The 16987-nt window shown below is 49.4% G+C and overlaps 1 protein-coding gene across 1 annotated transcript; it reads right to left on the bottom strand.

Moving 5' to 3' along the window:
• Window positions 1-1124: 1124 nt before the first annotated feature.
• Window positions 1125-13809, bottom strand: LOC103172320 (docking protein 2). The gene is made up of 5 exons (XM_042344456.1): window positions 13656-13809; window positions 7888-8190; window positions 6283-6397; window positions 2780-2952; window positions 1125-2178 (listed from the first exon to the last, which is right to left on the bottom strand). Exons 1-5 carry the CDS (start codon window positions 13713-13715, stop codon window positions 1165-1167), a joined length of 1665 nt encoding a protein of 554 aa, XP_042200390.1. The 5' UTR covers window positions 13716-13809; the 3' UTR covers window positions 1125-1164.
• Window positions 13810-16987: the final 3178 nt, after the last annotated feature.

Genomic DNA, 16987 nt, shown 5'->3' with positions numbered 1-16987 from the left:
TGGTGGAGTGGGCAGGGTGGGGGGATGTGAAGCAGGCTGCAGTCCACCGAAGGGAGGGAGCGAGTGGGTTGGTACGGTGTGAGGAGGTCAGGCTGGTCAGGGGTGGGTGGAGGAGGAAGGAGGGGTAAGACCAGGGGGTAAGACCATGGAGGGATTTAAAGGTGAGTACGAGGATCTTGAACTTGATCCTCTGGGAAATGAGGAGCAGTGGAACTGGGCAAGAAGGGGGAATTAGAGTAATATGGGGTATTACACCCCATAAATGTGATTGGTTCAATGCTCTCTGCCAACCCCCCAAACCATAATATCACCAGCAAACATCCCTGAGCATCAGTTTTGAAACTCACTCCATCACTGCTGTCGAGACAGTGCTTAGTCACCACATACCAGTCAGATCAGCTTGTTCTGAGAATGCTGGTTTTATGATTCCCGGAGTCCTGTGGCTCAGGGGTTAGAGCCGTCGCCTCGCGAGCCAGAGGACCCAAGTTCGATTCCCGGGCAGGTCAGGTCAGGGTGAAACCTTAGGCAAGTTTCCTTACTCCACACACAGACACGCCTCTGTTTACCAGTCAGTAGGAACCTGCTTGTTAGATCAATTTCCAGGGGGTAATAATTCCTCCCCCAAATAATAATAATAATAGTTTGGTCACTCAACCCATGACTGTTAGTGGGGACGCTGCTGTGCGCAATTGGCTGCCGCCTTTCGCCCACAAAATACACAGTCACTACACTTTACAGTGTATCCCGTGAAGCGCTTTGAAACGTCTCAAAGACGTGATAAGGCGCTGTATCAAATGCAAGGATTATTATTACTTTATTAGCATGAGATGGTTGGTGCCCATTCCTCACACTTTATTTGGGGGTATTTTTTGGAGTAAAATAATAAAGGGTAATTGTAAATGGGGAAACGCAGCAATGGAGCTTTTGGAAGAAATGAGGATATTTTATAAAAATAGGAAAATATATCACGCCCCCTCAAGTTAGCGATTTAAAGCATCGTTCGCTAGGCTTTCACTAAAATCCGTGCATTTGGCAGCATTTCCCGCCTAGACAAAAACACACAGTCACTACACTTTACAGTGTATCCTGTGAAGTGCTTTGAGACGTCGCGAAGACATGACAAGGCACTGTATCGAATGCCAGGATTATTATTAATTATTATTATTACACTAACTGATTTCCCTTCTTGTCCTGAAATTTGAACATTATATTGTCGTACTCGCACTGGGAACTGGCGTTGTCTCGAAGTCTCTCCCTGGATCCTTGCTTGGAGGGTCCGTGCTTGGCTCCAGCCTCCTTGGGCACCGCGTAGTCATCGGTTTGGGGGTTATAGGGCACTTCGTGACCCCCGGGGTCACCCGCTAAGCCCTGCAGCTTCCAGGCGTGGCCTTTCATCTCCTCAGGCATGTCGTACAGGCACGAGTCGGCCACCCCTTCCGGCTCGTCGTAAATGGGGTCCTTGGTCGGCCGGGCTTTGGGGCGGGGATGGAGAAGCGACTCATCGATGCTATCGTAGAGGGGATCGGACGGGGCGGGGCCGGTGGGCGAGCTCTGAGGCAGGAAGGTGCTGAAGGACATTGTCTCCGAGCCGTCGCCCATGGCCCCCCGTAGGGTGAAGCAGCCCTTGTTGGTCAGGATGAGCGAGCGAGCAATGGCATCAAAGGGCACAGCGTATTCCGAGTTGGCCTCACTCGCCTGGGGTTGAGGGTTTTTGTTGCTGGGAGCCCGCACCTGGCTGTAGGTGGATTCTGCCTTGGGGGGCTGCGGCAGACCAAGCCTGGGTCCCACCGATTGGGGTTTGAGGGTGGCTGAGGCAGTTGGGGGGTGCTTACGGGGCACGTTACGAGGCTCAGACGTTGTGTCAAGCGACAGCCCTCTGAGTGGGGGCAAGGTGGCCGAACACCCTTCACCTTTGACCCTAGTTGACTTTTGACCTTGTTCCTCGCCTGGGAGGTCGCTGTGCTCGACCTCGGGACCCCCGCAGGCCAACCCCCGGGACGTGCAAAGGGTCTCGTTCTCCAAGCTGTTGGGACGCCCAACCTCCTCGCTGGAGAGCTGCTTCTGGACTTTGATGGCGGATTCGATGACCTGGAAGATGGCGTTGCCATGTCTGGTGTCGAACTCGAAACTGCCCTCCCCAGACACACAGCGCCTCCCCGCCTCGAAGGAAAATGTCACCTGTAACAAGATAATCAGGAGCAATCGTGGGTGGGTCAAAGCTCTGGAACTCCATCCCCGAGTGCCTTCGCCGCTTCCTCCCTTTCCTCCTCCATTTCCCCACTGCTCGGGTCCCGACCCAACTGCCCAGCGCCTTGGGACGTCCTCCCGACGTGAAAGGCGCTCTATAAATACAATCTTATTGTTGTTGTTGTTAATAATATCAATAACAATAATAATCCTTCCATTTGATCCAGCGCCTCATCACCCCTTCGAGACGTCTCAAAGCGCTTCATAGAATATTTCTGGGCGAAACTCGGCAGCCAATTGCGCCCAGCGACGTCCCCCACAAACAGCCGTGGATTGAGTGACCCAATTATTTTTTTGAAGGAATATTACCCCTGGAAAAGCGATCCACCAATCAACTAACAAGCTTTAAGTTCCGACGTAATGCTGAACAAACAGAGGTGTGTGTGTGTGTGTGGAGGAAGAAACTTGCCCAATGTTTCGCCCTGACCTGACCCTCCTGGGAATCGAACCCAGGTCCTCTCGTTTGCGAGGCGAGGGCTCTAACCTCTGTGCAAATGTAATTTGTTGTTGTTGTTGAGTAGTAGCCGCCTACCTTGTCCCGGCCAAACCTCCTGAGGAACCTGTAAGGCCAGGTGTAGAGAATCTCCCCTGATTTCACATCTCGTAGCTCCAAGCCCTCCTTCTCCGCGTTCAGGTTGAATGTTCCCCACAGTTGACATCTCTCAGCCGCTACCGTTTTGTGTATTGTCACCCGGAATTCCTTCACTGCAAATGAACAAGGAGACATGTCAATGGGAGCTGCCACACATAGACCCCCCACCTGCCCACCTATCCCCCCATCGCAGCATCGATGAGACGTCTTGAAGATGTAATAATAATAATCCCCTGCATTTGATATAGAGCTTTTTAGCCTGAAGTCCTGTAGCTCAGGGGATAGAGCCCTCACCTCGCAAGCGAGAGGATCTGGGTTCGGTTGCCGGTCGGGTCAGGGCTGGGCAAAACCTTGGACAAGTTTCCTTACTCCCCACACACACACACACACCCACACCTCCACACACACACACCCGCCTCTGTTTACCAGCAGTAATTAGGAACCTGGTTGTTAGTCGATTGGCCGATCGCTTTTCCGGGGATAATAATCCCTCCCCCAAAAATTAATAATAATTTAGTCACTCAATCGTGGGGACACTGCTGTGCGCAATTCGCTGCCGTGTTTCGCCCACAAAATACGCAGTCGATTCGCTTTACAGTTTATGTTGTAAACGCTTTGAGATGTTTCGAAGACGTGATAAGGAGCTGTATCAAATGTCAGGATAACGATTCTTATTTTAAATGTCTTTGAGTTGTCATTGAGAAGGAAACTGTTGGTTATAATAGCTGCTATTTTGTGCTGTGACCAGTATGTGTGTGTTGACCACTTGTGCACACTTCAGCAGCGCGAAGAAGGTATTCAGCACTTTGTGAACCGCGAGGCAGGAAGTCAGTTGAACATCTTTTCCATGACGTGACTGATGCCGTTTGCCTCTTATCAGCACACGGTCTCTGTACACTTCCCATGAGAACAAACCTCCACCAGCTCAGTGTGTGTGTGTCAGCCCGGCTCAGTGTGTGTGTGTCAGCCCGGCTCAGTGTGTATATGTGTGTGTCAGCCCGGCTCAGTGTGTGTGTGTGGTGTCAGCCCGGCTCAGTGTGTGTGGTGTGTATGTGTGTGTGTCAGCCCGGCTCAGTGTGTGTGTGTCAGCCCGGCTCAGTGTGTGTGTGTCAGCCCGGCTCAGTGTGTGTGTGTCAGCCCGGCTCAGTGTGTGTGTGTCAGCCCGGCTCAGTGTGTCCGCCAATACCTCGCCCCAAAAGCCGCTGAAACCCTGGTCCAGGCCTTTGTCACCTCTCGGATGGAGTATTCTAACGCCCTCCTCACCGGTCTCCCCTCCACCACCATCCATACAATCCAAATCATTCAAAACTCTGCCGCCGGCATTCTCACCCGCACCAAACCCCTCTCCCCGACCCCAGTCCTGGCCTTCCCCCCCACCCCCAAACCCCTCTCCCCGACCCCAGTCCTGGCCCTCTGGATACTGCCTTCCTCACTCCCTTCCCCTCGCTCCCTCTCTTCCTATTTTCAGATCTCGGCTGAAGACCTTTCTTTTCAACCGCGCCTTTGGTCACCTTCCTCCCCCTCCCCCTCCCCCTGGCTCGGCCCCGGGATACGTTACTTTGAAGCTCTGAGACGCAGTCCGGTGTGGAGGGCATTATATAAATCCAAGTTGTTGTTGTTGTTGTCTGTGTATCTGCCCGGCTCAGTGTGTGTGTGTGTGTGTGTCTGCCCGGCTCAGTGTGTCTGTGCCCGGCTCAGTGTGTGTGTGTGTGTGTGTCAGCCCGGCTCAGTGTGTGTGTGTGTGTGTGTGTGTCTGCCCGGCTCAGTGTGTGTGTGTGTGTCAGCCCGGCTCAGTGTGTGTGTGTGTGTGTGTGTCTGCCCGGCTCAGTGTGTCTGTGCCCGGCTCAGTGTGTCGGTGTATCTGCCCGGCTCAGTGAGTGTGTGTGTCAGCCGGGACTTGGAATCACACAGTGTAAGCTGACGCCCCAGTGCAGGGTTGGGGGGGTGTTACATTGTTGGAGACGACGTCCTTCAAGATGAGGCGTTAAACCTCACTCCCTCCCCGTCTGCCTGTTCAGGTGGACGTTAAAGATCCCACAACGCTGATCAAAAAGAGAAGGGAGTCTCTCTCGCTCTCTCTCGTGGTTTCCTGCCCAACAATCCCTCAAATAAAATGAGTGGCTCACCCCATGGCTGTTTATGAGACATTGATGTGCCAGCTGGCATTTTGTCCACAGGGCACACAGTCTCTCTACAGTGTATCCTGTGAAGCACATTAAGGTGTCTCAACAACATGATAAGGCACTGTACCAAATTCAGACGGGAGCTCAGTTTAATGTCTTATCTGGACGTTCTGTGGCATGACCTGGGGATAAGCAGGAAGTTTGGATTTGGTGAGGGGAAGATAAAATATAATATATAATATATAATATCCTTGTATTTGACACAGCACCTCATCACGTCTTCGAGACGTCTCAAAGCGCTTCACAAGATACACTGTAAAGGAAATTGACTGTGTATTTTGTGGGCAAAATGCGGCAGCCAATTGCGCACAGCAGCGTCCCCACAAACAGTTGTGGATTGAAGTGATCAAATTATTATTGTTTTTTTTTGAAGGGATTATTACCCCCAGAAAAGTGATCCCCCAACTGACAAACAATGAGTTCCTACTGACTGCTGGTAAATAGAGGTGTGTGTGTGTGTGTGTGGGGCGGGGGGGGGTAAGAAAACTTGCCCAACATTTCGCCCTAACCTGACCCGCCTGGGAATCGAACCCGGGTCCTCTCACTCGTGAGGCGAGGGCTCTAACCCCTGAGCTACAGGAGATGGTGGAGCCAGATCTGGTGATGAACCAGAGGCTGGTCAGAATGGCTGGTGGTGTGAGAGCAGCCGAAGACTGCGTGCCGTGTCTCAGAGCCAGGACTGGCAGCAGATCCTGATACCTGACCTGCCTGAGTTTACACCTTACTGGAGTATTTTAAGGGACTGAGAGGAAGGATGTGGTTGATTCTGGCGATGGATGTTATTCATCAGCTTTCCTGCCGCACACCGAATGCTTCTCAAAATACTTAATTTACCAACAAGCCGCTGTGTTTTGCGGCCAATTTGCACACAGTGACATCCCGCAAACAACAGCACATGACTTCTACACAGCGGCTTTCACATCAGGAGGACATCCCGAGGCGCTGGACAGTCAGGGATTTGGACCCGAGCTGGGGGTTGGGATCAGGAGGGCGGGGAGGGTGGGGGTAGGAGAGTGGCCAAAGAGGAGGGGTGGTGTCAGGGTTAAGCTTTGAGGGAGGGGGGGTGAAGGAATGAGATCAGGGGTGACAGGGTGGGGTCAGGGGTAGGTTGAGGATGAGTGGATGACAGGGGTGGGTTGGGGTGATGTCGGCGGTGTTTGGGGGGGTGAGGACCGATCAGGAGTGACGCGGGTGGAGTTGAGGGTGATGGGGGTAGGATTGAGGGGTGAGGGGTGGGGCAATAAGGGGTGGTGGTCTCACCTCCCTCCCGGCTGGCGTACAGCTCATTGTCCTCCATCAGGACGCCTGATTTCTTCCTGAGCGACTGCTGCCTGCTTTCACTTTTACTCTGCATCGTCCAGTCATTCCGGCTCATCTGTGGCAAATAATAAATAATAATAATCACAATAATAATCCTTGTGTTTGACACAGCGCCTGATCACGTCTTTGAGAGTCTCAAAGCGCTTCACAGGACGCACTGTAAAGGGAATCGGCTGTGTGTTCTGTGGGAGAAACGCGGCAGCCAATTGCACACAGCGACGTCGCTGCTAATAACCCTGAAGCGAACAAGAGATTGTATCTGGGGGACTGTCGGCCAGGATACCGGGAGAGAGAGAGAGAGAGAGAAACTCCCTTCACTTTTGGAATACTGCCATGGAGTCGTTAACTACGTCTCTCTGTGCTTCTTTCTCTGTCTCCTCTCTTTTTCTGTTAGTGTGTGTCTCTCTCTCTCTCTGTTTCATTTCTCTCTCTGCGTCTTGCTCTTTCTCTCGTCTCTTTGCAGTTCTCTTTGCAGAATCTCCCAGTTTGACTCCCTCTGACTCACACTTTTTACTGGGTCACCGGAACTTGGAAGGACTGACTCAGAACCCAGAGATCGGGACTGATAAACAGATAGCAAACAGTCAAGGTGTCTGACACTCAGAGAAACCTGTCACTGTGATCAGTCTGACATACATAGGAATATATTCTGCTTACCTAATTCCAGAGAATATTAGGCGCAGGTTGGCAAGAGCCAAGGCTTGGGGGGAGCCCAGAGTGTGCGTGTCTGGCCAAGCTTTCCCGCTGCTTGTCCAGCGAGGGCCCCCCTCCCCATTAGGGCTTTGGCTGCGGGGTTAACAGGGTTAGCAGGATTCCCTGCCCCTAGTGACTGGTCAGCCCTCCTTGGTTCTGCCAATGACCTCCATTACTCCCACTCTTGAACACTAAGGTGGATAGATATTTGTTAGGGTATAAAGGAATATGGGGCAAGGGGGTGGGTAACTGAACTTGAGGTACAGATCAGCCATGATCTTATTAAACTGGCTTGAGGGGCTGAATGGCCTCCTCCTGTTTCTACATCTATGAATCTATTGCTGGCTGCGATGAGTCGTGGGAAGTGTAGTTTTGACCCATCAATACATATGCACTGAAATTCCCAAGTGCACTGTAGATTATTGATTAAGTCGGATTTTATACGATTTACAGTTTGCCTGCAACTCAGACATTTTGAATGTCCTGTTCCTGACTAATAAGATTCATGTAAGTTTTACTGTTATTATTTTTATTATTATTACTGTTGTTATTTTTAAATTACTTTATTCTAACTATTGTTATTGTTGTTACTATTGCTATTATTGTGATTATTGCTAATATTGTTATTTATTGCTATTTTGTGTGGGATGAATCAAATCATCAAATCAGTAGTGCTCACATTATTATTTTATCATCATTATCATAATATTATTATGATGGTGATATTATATTATCAATATTATGGAAGGCTTCACATTAATATTATTATTACATTATCATTACTATTATTATTATTGTTGATATTATTATGGTGGTGATGATGATGGTGGTGATGAAGGTGGTGCTGCTCACCGGGAAGGTGGCTTCACACAGACTCTGGTTCCAGGCCTGGAACTCTGCGTTGTGAGCCGCAAACATGATGACCCTGTCTGTGGTCTCCAGGATGAACGCCCGACAGTCTGGGAGGCAGCAGCTCTCTGCCGGGGCCTCTCCAATTCGGATGCAGTCGCTCAGCCTGATCACCTTCTTGCTCTCTGCCCGGCGGGACCCTGCCTTTTCTCCCCCCACCGGACCCTCCTTAAAGTCAAAGCACTCCAGCCGGGCAGCCGAGCGAGCGGTCTCCCCGTACAGAGAGGCCCAGATCTTCCGCCATTTCTGCCAAGAAACAACATCATCAACAACAACAACAACATCGACAAGAAATCGAAAACAACATCAACAACAACATCGACATCAACATTTACAATAAAATCAACAACAAAAACATCAACAGCAACAATTTACATTTATATAGCGCCCTTAATGTCCCGGAGCACTTAACAGACTGACCCCCAATAACAACAACAATACCAACATCGACCACAAATAATCATAATAACAATAATAGTCCTTAAATTTGTTACAGCGCCTGATCACGTCGTCGAGACGCCTCAAAGCGTTTCACAGGATGTACGGTAAAGTGTGGTGAGTGTGTATTTTGTGGACCAAACGTGGCAAGCAGTTGGGCTCACACCCTGCACAGGTGCGAGTGTGAGGCACTGAGCCAAGATGAAGGGATCACACATACGATCACAGGTTACTTCAATTATTCCATGCCTTTCACACCCACAACCCTACCCTCCAGCGCTGATATCATCCATGTGTCAGCCCGGCTCAGACACTCACGCTCTCTCACCTTGAAATCAAGACCTTGGGGTCACTCGCAGCCCATTGTGTCTTTGCCCCTTGTTCTGTTATTCCTTTTTTTTATTTATCCTACATTCCCTCTCTCCCTCCTCTCTCTCCCACCTTTCTCCCTCTTTCCCAATCTCCCCTCTCCCTTTCACCCCCCCTCTCTCCTCCTCTCTCCCTCTCTCTACTCTCCCACCCTCCCCCCCTCTGACTCAAACGGCTTGTTAAGGGTTTCCTTAGTAGGTTGTATCCAGTTCCCTTTTTGAGTGACTGCAGTTATGTGCTCAGTGACCACTGGTGAGGTTCGGTTCACACGAGACTATTCTGTGAGTGGCTTTTCAAAACCTTCGTTAAGTTTCCTTACTCCACTCACAGGCCTCTGTTTCCCCGGCAGTAAGTAGGAACCCAGTTGTTAGTGGATTAGCAGATTGCTTTCCCAGCAGTTCCTCCCCCAAAAAATAATACTAAATCAATCACTCAATCGACGACTGTACACTAATGTGCATAATTGGCTGCCGTGTTTCACCCACAAAATATAATCAATTCTCTTTACAGTTTATTCTGTTAAGCGTTTTGTGACGTCTCAAAGACGTGATAAGGCACTGTATCAAATGCAAGGATTATTTTAGTTTATTTTTCTCACTGTTTGTCTGAGAGTCACTGAACTTCCATTGTTTAGTGAATCACTTACAGAGGCTCACTGCGCCTGGTCAGATTGTTGATCTGATCGCAGTGAGAAAGAGACGGAACAGATTAGCTGTCACATTCATCCACAAAACACAGTCACTTTACACTAAATGAGAGGGAGAGAGACACAACAGATCGCTTCATACTGAGTGGAGACACAAGTACATTTGTGTCAGCCCGGCTGAAGAGAGCAGTGAAGCTGAGCCCAGTGTTAGAGACAGAGGGGACAGTGAGGCTGATCCCAGTGTTAGAGACAGAGGGGACAGTGAGGCTGATCCCAGTGTTAGAGACAGAGGGGACAGTGAGGCTGATCCCAGTGTTAGAGACAGAGGAGACAGTGAGGCTGATCCCAGTGTTAGAGACAGAGGAGACAGTGAGGCTGATAATACTAATAATAATCGTTGCATTTGATACAGCATCTTATCATATCTTCGAGACGTCTCAAAGCGCTTCGCAGAATACACTGTAAAGTCAATTTTCTATATTTTTTTGGCAAAACATGGCAGCCAATTGCACAGAGCAAAGTCCCACAACCAGTCATGGATTGAAGTGACCAAATTATAATAATTTTTTTTTGAAGGATTGTTACCCCCAGAAAAGTGATCCGCCAATTGACTAACATCAAGGTTCCTACTTATTGCTAGTTAAACAGAGGTGTGTGTGTGGTATGATAGAATCACAGAATCATAGAATCGTACAGCACAAAAAGAGGCCATTCGGCCCATCGAGTTTGTGCGGCTCTCTGAAAAGAGCAATTAATGTCAGTCCCACTCCCGGCCCTTTCCCCATAACCTACAAACCCGTCTTCCTCAAATACCCGTCCACCGCGTTTTTAAAAGTAGTTATGGAATCGGCCTCGACCGCCCTTTCAGACGATGGGTTCCAGATTCGAACAACTCACTGAGTGAAGCAATGTCTTCTCACCGCCCCTCGGCTTCTTTTAGAGACTATTTGGAATCTGTGACCTCGAGTCACCGACACACCCACCAGTGGGAATAGTTTTTCCCTTTCTAACCTATCAAATCCCCTCATGATGATGAAGACCTCTATTAGGTCCGCGTCACCTTCTCTGCTCCAATGAGAATAATCCCGGCCTCTCCGGCCTTTTCTCATCATCACGGTCCCTCATTCCTGGTCCCATCCTCGTAACTCCCCTCTGTACCCTTTCCAATGCCTTAACATCCTTCCTATAGTGCGGTGCCCAGAACTGGGGCAGTATTCTAACTGAGGCCTAACCAGTGTTTTATATCAGTTAATAATAACCTCCTGACTCTTGTATTCTATGCCCCTATTTATAAAGCCCAGTATCCCATATGCCCTTTTTACAGCGTTATCTCCCTGTCCTGACACCTTCAAGGATTCATTTACCTGCCCCCCCAGGTCTCTCTGTTTCCTCACCCCCCTTAAGATTGTATTACCGCCTATATTGCCTCTCATTCTTTCCACCAAAATGGATTACTTCGCATTTCTCCACATTGAAACTCATCTGCCATGTGTCGCCCATCTTACCATTCTGTCTATGTCTTCCTGCAGTTGGCTGCTATCCTTCTCACTGTTTACCCCCTCCCTAACTTTGTGTGGTAAGAAAACTTGGCTAAGGTTTTATCCTGCCCAGAAATCGAACTTGTGTGCAATTGGCTGCTGCGATTCGCCCACAAAATACAGTCATTCACTTTACACCATATGCTTTGAAGCGCTTTGAGGCGTCTCGAAGACATGAGAAGGCGCTGTATCAAATGCAAGAATTATTGTTATTAATTATTGTGTATGTGTATCTCAAGAACAGCTGGGTACTGTGCTCCGATGTGGACTGACCAGAGCGCAGCCTGGTTTCAGTGTGGTGCAGATCTGATCTGTGCTAATTTGATGACACAGCCCAGCATCCTGTTTGCTGTGTTGATGCTGACGGGTTGCATTCAATGTCACAGTGTGGAAGAGTTTGTGAAAGGCCTCCACACCCTATGAAAATCTCATGCAAATGGACATCTGGTGAATGCTGACAGTGTTATACTCTGGCCTTTTCACTCTGGCTCCTGTTACCTCACCCTGAGGAACAGCCTTGGCAAGCTATGTAGCCAGACACTGGGGGCAGGGAATCCTCCCCCTCAGCTCCTGTTAACTCTGCAGCCAAAGCCCTAACTAATGGGTGGGGTGGTCCTAGCTGGACAAGCAGCGGGAAATCTTGCCAGACAGCGCTCTCTCAATGGCAAGCTATGTGGGTTTAGCTGGTTAATAATAATAATCCTTGCATTGTGGAGTCCTGTAGCTCAGTGGTTAGAGCACTCGCTTTGCAAGTGAGAGACCTGAGTTCAATTCCAGGCAGAGGGCGAAACCTTGGGCAAGTTTCCTTACTCCACACAGAGCCTAATAATAATCCCTCCCAAACCAAAAACAATAATAAATTGGTCATTTTCAATCTACGACTGTTTGTGGGACATTGCTGTGCGCAATTGGCTGCCGCGTTCGCCCACAAATACACAGTCAATTCACTTTACAGTGTGTTCTGTGAAGCGCTTTGGGACGTCCTCCCGACGTGAAAAGCGCTACATCAAATGCAAGGATTATTATTATTATTATTTGATATAACGTTTTTCACATCTTTGAGACGTCTCAAAGCACTTCACAGAATATACTGTAAGGTGAATTGACCGTATATTTTGTGGGCAAAACGTGGCAGCCAATTGAGCACAGCAATGTCCCCACAAACAGTTAGACTCTAGCAGTTACCCCAACACAAACTCTGGGCTTCCCCCAAGCCTTGGCTCTCACTAACCTGTGCCTAATATTCTCGAGTGTCAAGTAGGGTGCATCGCTTCAGGGACAGAGAGAGAGAGAGAGAGAGAGAGAAACAGAGAAATTTCTACATGTAGGTGACTGTCACAGTCAGGTTTGGAACACAGTGATGGGTCAATAGAAAAGACAAATCTTAAGATGGACTTTAAAGGTAAGGACAGATGGGGGGGGCAAGGAAGAGAGACTCCGAGGGGGGGGGTGGATGCTGAGGTGCAGGGTACTCCAGGAGGGACTGAGCGAACACCAGCACAGATACGATGAGGAGAGAGATAGAGCAGGTGATGGCGTTAGAGTAGAGAGCTCCAGGGGGGGAGCGAGCACCAGCACAGACCTGATGGGGAGAGAGAGAGAGATAGAGAGCAGGGAATGGGGTGAGAATAGAGAGCTCCATTGGGGGAGTGAGCCCCAGCACAGACACAATGGGGAGATGGGGAGAGAGAGAGCAAGGAATGGGATTAGGGTTGAGAGCTCCAGTCCCTAAATTAAGTTTAGCTGACTATGAATCAACAGAACAAGAGATGAGACCTCAGTTTAACGTCTCATTTAAAGGATGGCATCTCTGACAATATGGCGCTCCCTCTCTCTCTCCCTCTCTCGCTCACCCAACTCTAGGCTAGTGCATCAGCCTGGACTGTGAGCTCAGAGACATGGGGTGTGGGTGAGTGAGTAAGGCAATGAGCGAGCGTGCAAGGAAATGGTTGAGTTAGCATATTAGTGAGCGAGAGTATGAGCCAACAAGTTGCGAGTAAGTGTGTGAGCAGATAATTCAGTGTGCATTTATCAGATGTACGAGGCATAGCCAGTTCTTTGCCAGATCAGCGTAATAATAATAATCCTTGCATTTGATACAGCGCCTTATTAAGTCGTTGAAACGTCTCAAAGCGCTTTACGTGCAGCGACCGTGTATTTTGTAGGGTGATGCGGCAGCCAGTTTGCACACAGCATCATCCCGCAAACAGCCATGGAGCGAGCGACCAATTTTATTCTGGGATGTCGGCCAGGATGCCGAGAGAGAGAGAGAGAGAGTGACTCCCTTCTCTTTTCGAATAGCACCACAAGATCTTTAACAAGCAGAAGGGACCTCATTTTAACGTCTCGTCTGAAGGACAGGATCTCCGACAAAGTAAACACCTCCCAGCACTGCATTGGAGCGTCAGCTTAGACTGTGTGATTCCAAGTCCTGATGTGGGAGCTTGAACCCATAAACTTCTGGCTCACTTGCAAGAGCGCTACCATTGAGCCAGGCTGACACACACACACGCACACACTGAGATGGGCTGACACACAAGCAAACAGCGCTTTGGTGATTGAGAGCCCCCACATTAGACAAAAACCTGCTGTGTGGTTGAGGTGGTGGACACTGGTGCAGAAACTGTTGCCACACCAGGCTCGGTCACACACACACGCACACAAACAGCGCCGGAGGGAAAGAGAGAAAGATAGAAAGAAAGAGAGTGAGAGCACGGTACCTTTCCAAAGGTCTGTTGCTGCTGAATGTACAGAGCTCCCTGCTTTGTTATTTCATCCATTTTGTCATGTTGCGTTCGCTGGAGTCAGACTGCAATCGGTGATCAGTTCTGTGGTTAGAATTTGACACACACGTCACTCGTTCCACTGACACAGCTCTGGAGGTGCTCTCACACTGACTGCTGTACTTCCTTGTTCAACACTGCACTCAGCCACAGCCTCTCGCTCAGCCACGGTCCCCAAACTACACCGATTCACTTCGTAAAATGCTTATACTTATAGTTTTACAAGATACGCAGCCAATCCGCTTGACAGTGCATCCTGCAAAGAGACGTCTCAAAGACATGATAAGGCACTGTATCAAATGCAGGGATTATTACTATTATAATTATTAATCTGAATAGAAGGTGCCGGCTTCACGACGCTGACACTATGTGATGCTCTATGCCAAACAGTGCCACCACCCCTCCATCAACCCCTCCCCTCTTCACCCCACTCAGCCCAATGCAGATTTTGTTGCCTTCTTTCAAGATCACACTTTTTTAAAGCTGTTCATTTCTCTAACAGCTCATTTGTTCCCCCCGTTGCCCCCTTCCCCCACCCCCTTCTCCCCCTGACCCTCCTCATCAATCCAGAGGCAGCTGCGGGGAGCTGGGGGCCAGAGGGGGCTCACTCCCGCTAAAAAGAATATAATAATGCTTGCATTTGTTATAGTGCCTTATCACGTCTTCGAGACGTCTCAAAGTGCTTCACAGGATAAAGTGTGCAGTGTAGTGACTGGCGGGTCAGTTCAGGGTGAAACGTTGGACAAGTTTCCTTATTCCCCGTGCCTCTGTTTACCCAGCAGCAAATAGGAACCCGCTTGTTAGTCGATTGGCGGATCGCTTTTCCGGGGTTAATTGGCCTTCTGAAAAAATAATAATAATTTGATCACTCAATCCACGACTCTTTGTGGGATATACTGCTGTGGCAATTGGCTGTCGCATTTTGCCCACAATACACAACAACAACAACAAGATTAGATGTGTACAGCGCCTTTCATGTCGGGAGGACGTCCCAAGGCGCTGGACAGTGACAGCATTTCAGACCCGAGCTGAGGTCAGGGGGGAAGGGGAGGGGATGGGGGAGGTGGCCGATGGCATGGTCGAAGATGAGGGTCTTAAGGTGGGACTTGAAGGAAGGTAAGGAGGGGGCGAGGCAGAGTGACTGGGGGATGGAATTCCAGAGGTTGGGGGCAGAGTGGCTGAAGGCTCTCCCAATGGTGGGGCGGTTGGGTCGGGGGACGTGGAGCAGCCAGAGCCGGCTGAGCAGAGGGAACGGGCGGGTTGGTAGGGAGTTAGGAAGTCGCAGAGGTAGGGTGGGGCGAGGCCATGGAGGGCACTACACAGTCACTACATTTTACAGTATATTCTGTGAAGGCCTTTGAGGCGTCTCAAAGACGTGATAAGGTGCTATACAGCAAATGCAAGGATTATTATAATAATATGTGTTGCTGTCAGGCTTTTCTTGTGATGAACTATGATGAGAAACAGTTTAAGGAGCACCTCAAATTTACGTCAACAGTCAGGCCTGGAAACAGAGTTCTGTCTTTGGTTTTGTCCTGTCTGAAAGAGGAAGTGTGAAGGGCAGAAACAAGAAAATCATATGTCCTTCACTGATCTGATCCATTGCGATGAGGCCCTGAGAGTGAGAGAGAGAGCGAGAGAACACACACCTTCTAAACAGCCTCTGGCTGAAAAACAGGAAGCTCAGAGCATCGCCAGGCTGGCTTCCTCCTCCAGCCACTACTTCATCAACTGTGTTTACAGCAAGTTTACACAAATGTCGCCACAACAGGGTTCCTACTGACTGTGAGGTAAACACATGCGTGTGTGTCTGTGTGTATATGTGTGGAGTAAGGAAACTTAAGGTTTTGCCCCACCATGCCTGGGAATCAAACCCACATCCACTCGCTTGCAAGGCAAGCGCGCTAACTACTATGCTACAAAACTCCATCCCCATTCCCCACCCCCATGGGCCATCTCAGCCCCCACTCCTTGGGGTTCAAAGAGGAAGTAGACAAGGATATGAGGTTAGCAGATTGTGTGACCTGTCGCGAAGTGGTTAGAGCTCGACTCTCTTCCCCCTCCTCGCTCCCTCCCTTCCCTCCTCTCACCCTGACCATTTCCCCCCTCCTCGCTCCCTCCCTTCCCTCCCCTCACCCTGACCATTTCCCCCCTGCTCGGGTCATGACCCAACTGTGCAGCGCCTTGGGACGTCCTCCTGACGTGAAAGGCGCTTTATAAATGGAATCTTGTTGTTGTTGTTGTTGTAGAGCTCTCGCCTCGCAAACAAGAGGACCTGAGTTCAATTCCCAGGCAAGCAGGACGAAACCACAGGCAAGTTTCCTTACCCACAAACAAGCCTCTGTTTGCCTAATAGGAAGTGACATTAAGCAGTTGTTAGTCGATTGGAGTATCACTAACTGGGGATAGTAATCCCTTAAAAAAACAGCACTTACACTACAGGACTCCACTTGCTCAAGAAGTGACATTCTATGTGGGACAGGTGGTAACTTTGTATTATATTGTAGAAGGTCGTAAAGCAGAGGGGAAAATCACTTACGTTGCGTTCATTGTCTTCACCAAGTCTTTAGGGCCTCATGAAGCCCTCATGGTGAAACTGGCGGCCATGGGAGTACTTAGCTGTATCCTGGATTTTATCCGGAATGTGTACTCCAGCTCCAACATCCATATAAGTGACACTGGACTTACTAAGCCCATCCCTTGGGAAAGGGGGTAAGGTCAAGGCTCATGGCTGCCCATTGTCACCCATCCTGTTTGATGTGTTCATCAATGACTTGTTGGATGATATCGAGGGTGAAGGACTTGGTGTATCTGTTCCAGATCTCTCTGACAGAATTGCAGCACTTCTGTTGCGAGTGATATTGTGCTGCTGGCAGCCTCCCTGGGGACCTTCCGTGCTGCCCCCGCCATCTAGAACACTGGGCCAACCGGTGGGACATGATGGTGGGTGTCCCCAGGTGTGGAACCCTGGTTCTGCACAGCCCAAGGGAAGACATTGATTAGAAGATACATGAGGTGTCAGTGCCAATAGTCGACTCTTATCGGTACCTCGAGCCGTGGTGGACACCAACAGTTGTCCTTGAAGGATAGAGTTATTATTATTATTATTATTATAGAGTCTGGATAATGCTCGGATGATGATTAAGGAATTGATTGTTGACTTGCTGCCGGTGCAGTTTGGTCTGTATCGTGCAGGTATGCCGTGAAGGTGGTAATAACAATAATAATAATAATTACCCCAATAATAATCCTTGCATTTACCATAACGC

This window comes from Callorhinchus milii, unplaced genomic scaffold (genome assembly GCF_018977255.1).
Source record: "Callorhinchus milii isolate IMCB2004 unplaced genomic scaffold, IMCB_Cmil_1.0 Scaffold28, whole genome shotgun sequence".
NCBI classification, from domain to species: domain Eukaryota; kingdom Metazoa; phylum Chordata; class Chondrichthyes; order Chimaeriformes; family Callorhinchidae; genus Callorhinchus; species Callorhinchus milii.
Note: the sequence above shows the minus strand (reverse complement) of the source record. Positions and strands in the feature narration are given on the sequence as shown.

Excerpts from the sequence above, each read along its gene's own strand:
- LOC103172320 (XM_042344456.1), bottom strand. The coding sequence starts at position 13,715 with ATGGATGAAATAACAAAGCAGGGAGCTCTGTACATTCAGCAGCAACAG. Across the intron at positions 6,398-7,887 it reads TGTGTGAAGCCACCTTCCCG|ATGAGCCGGAATGACTGGAC; the intron begins GTGAGCAGCACC and ends TATTTGCCACAG. Across the intron at positions 2,179-2,779 it reads GGAGGTTTGGCCGGGACAAG|GTGACATTTTCCTTCGAGGC; the intron begins GTAGGCGGCTAC and ends ATCTTGTTACAG.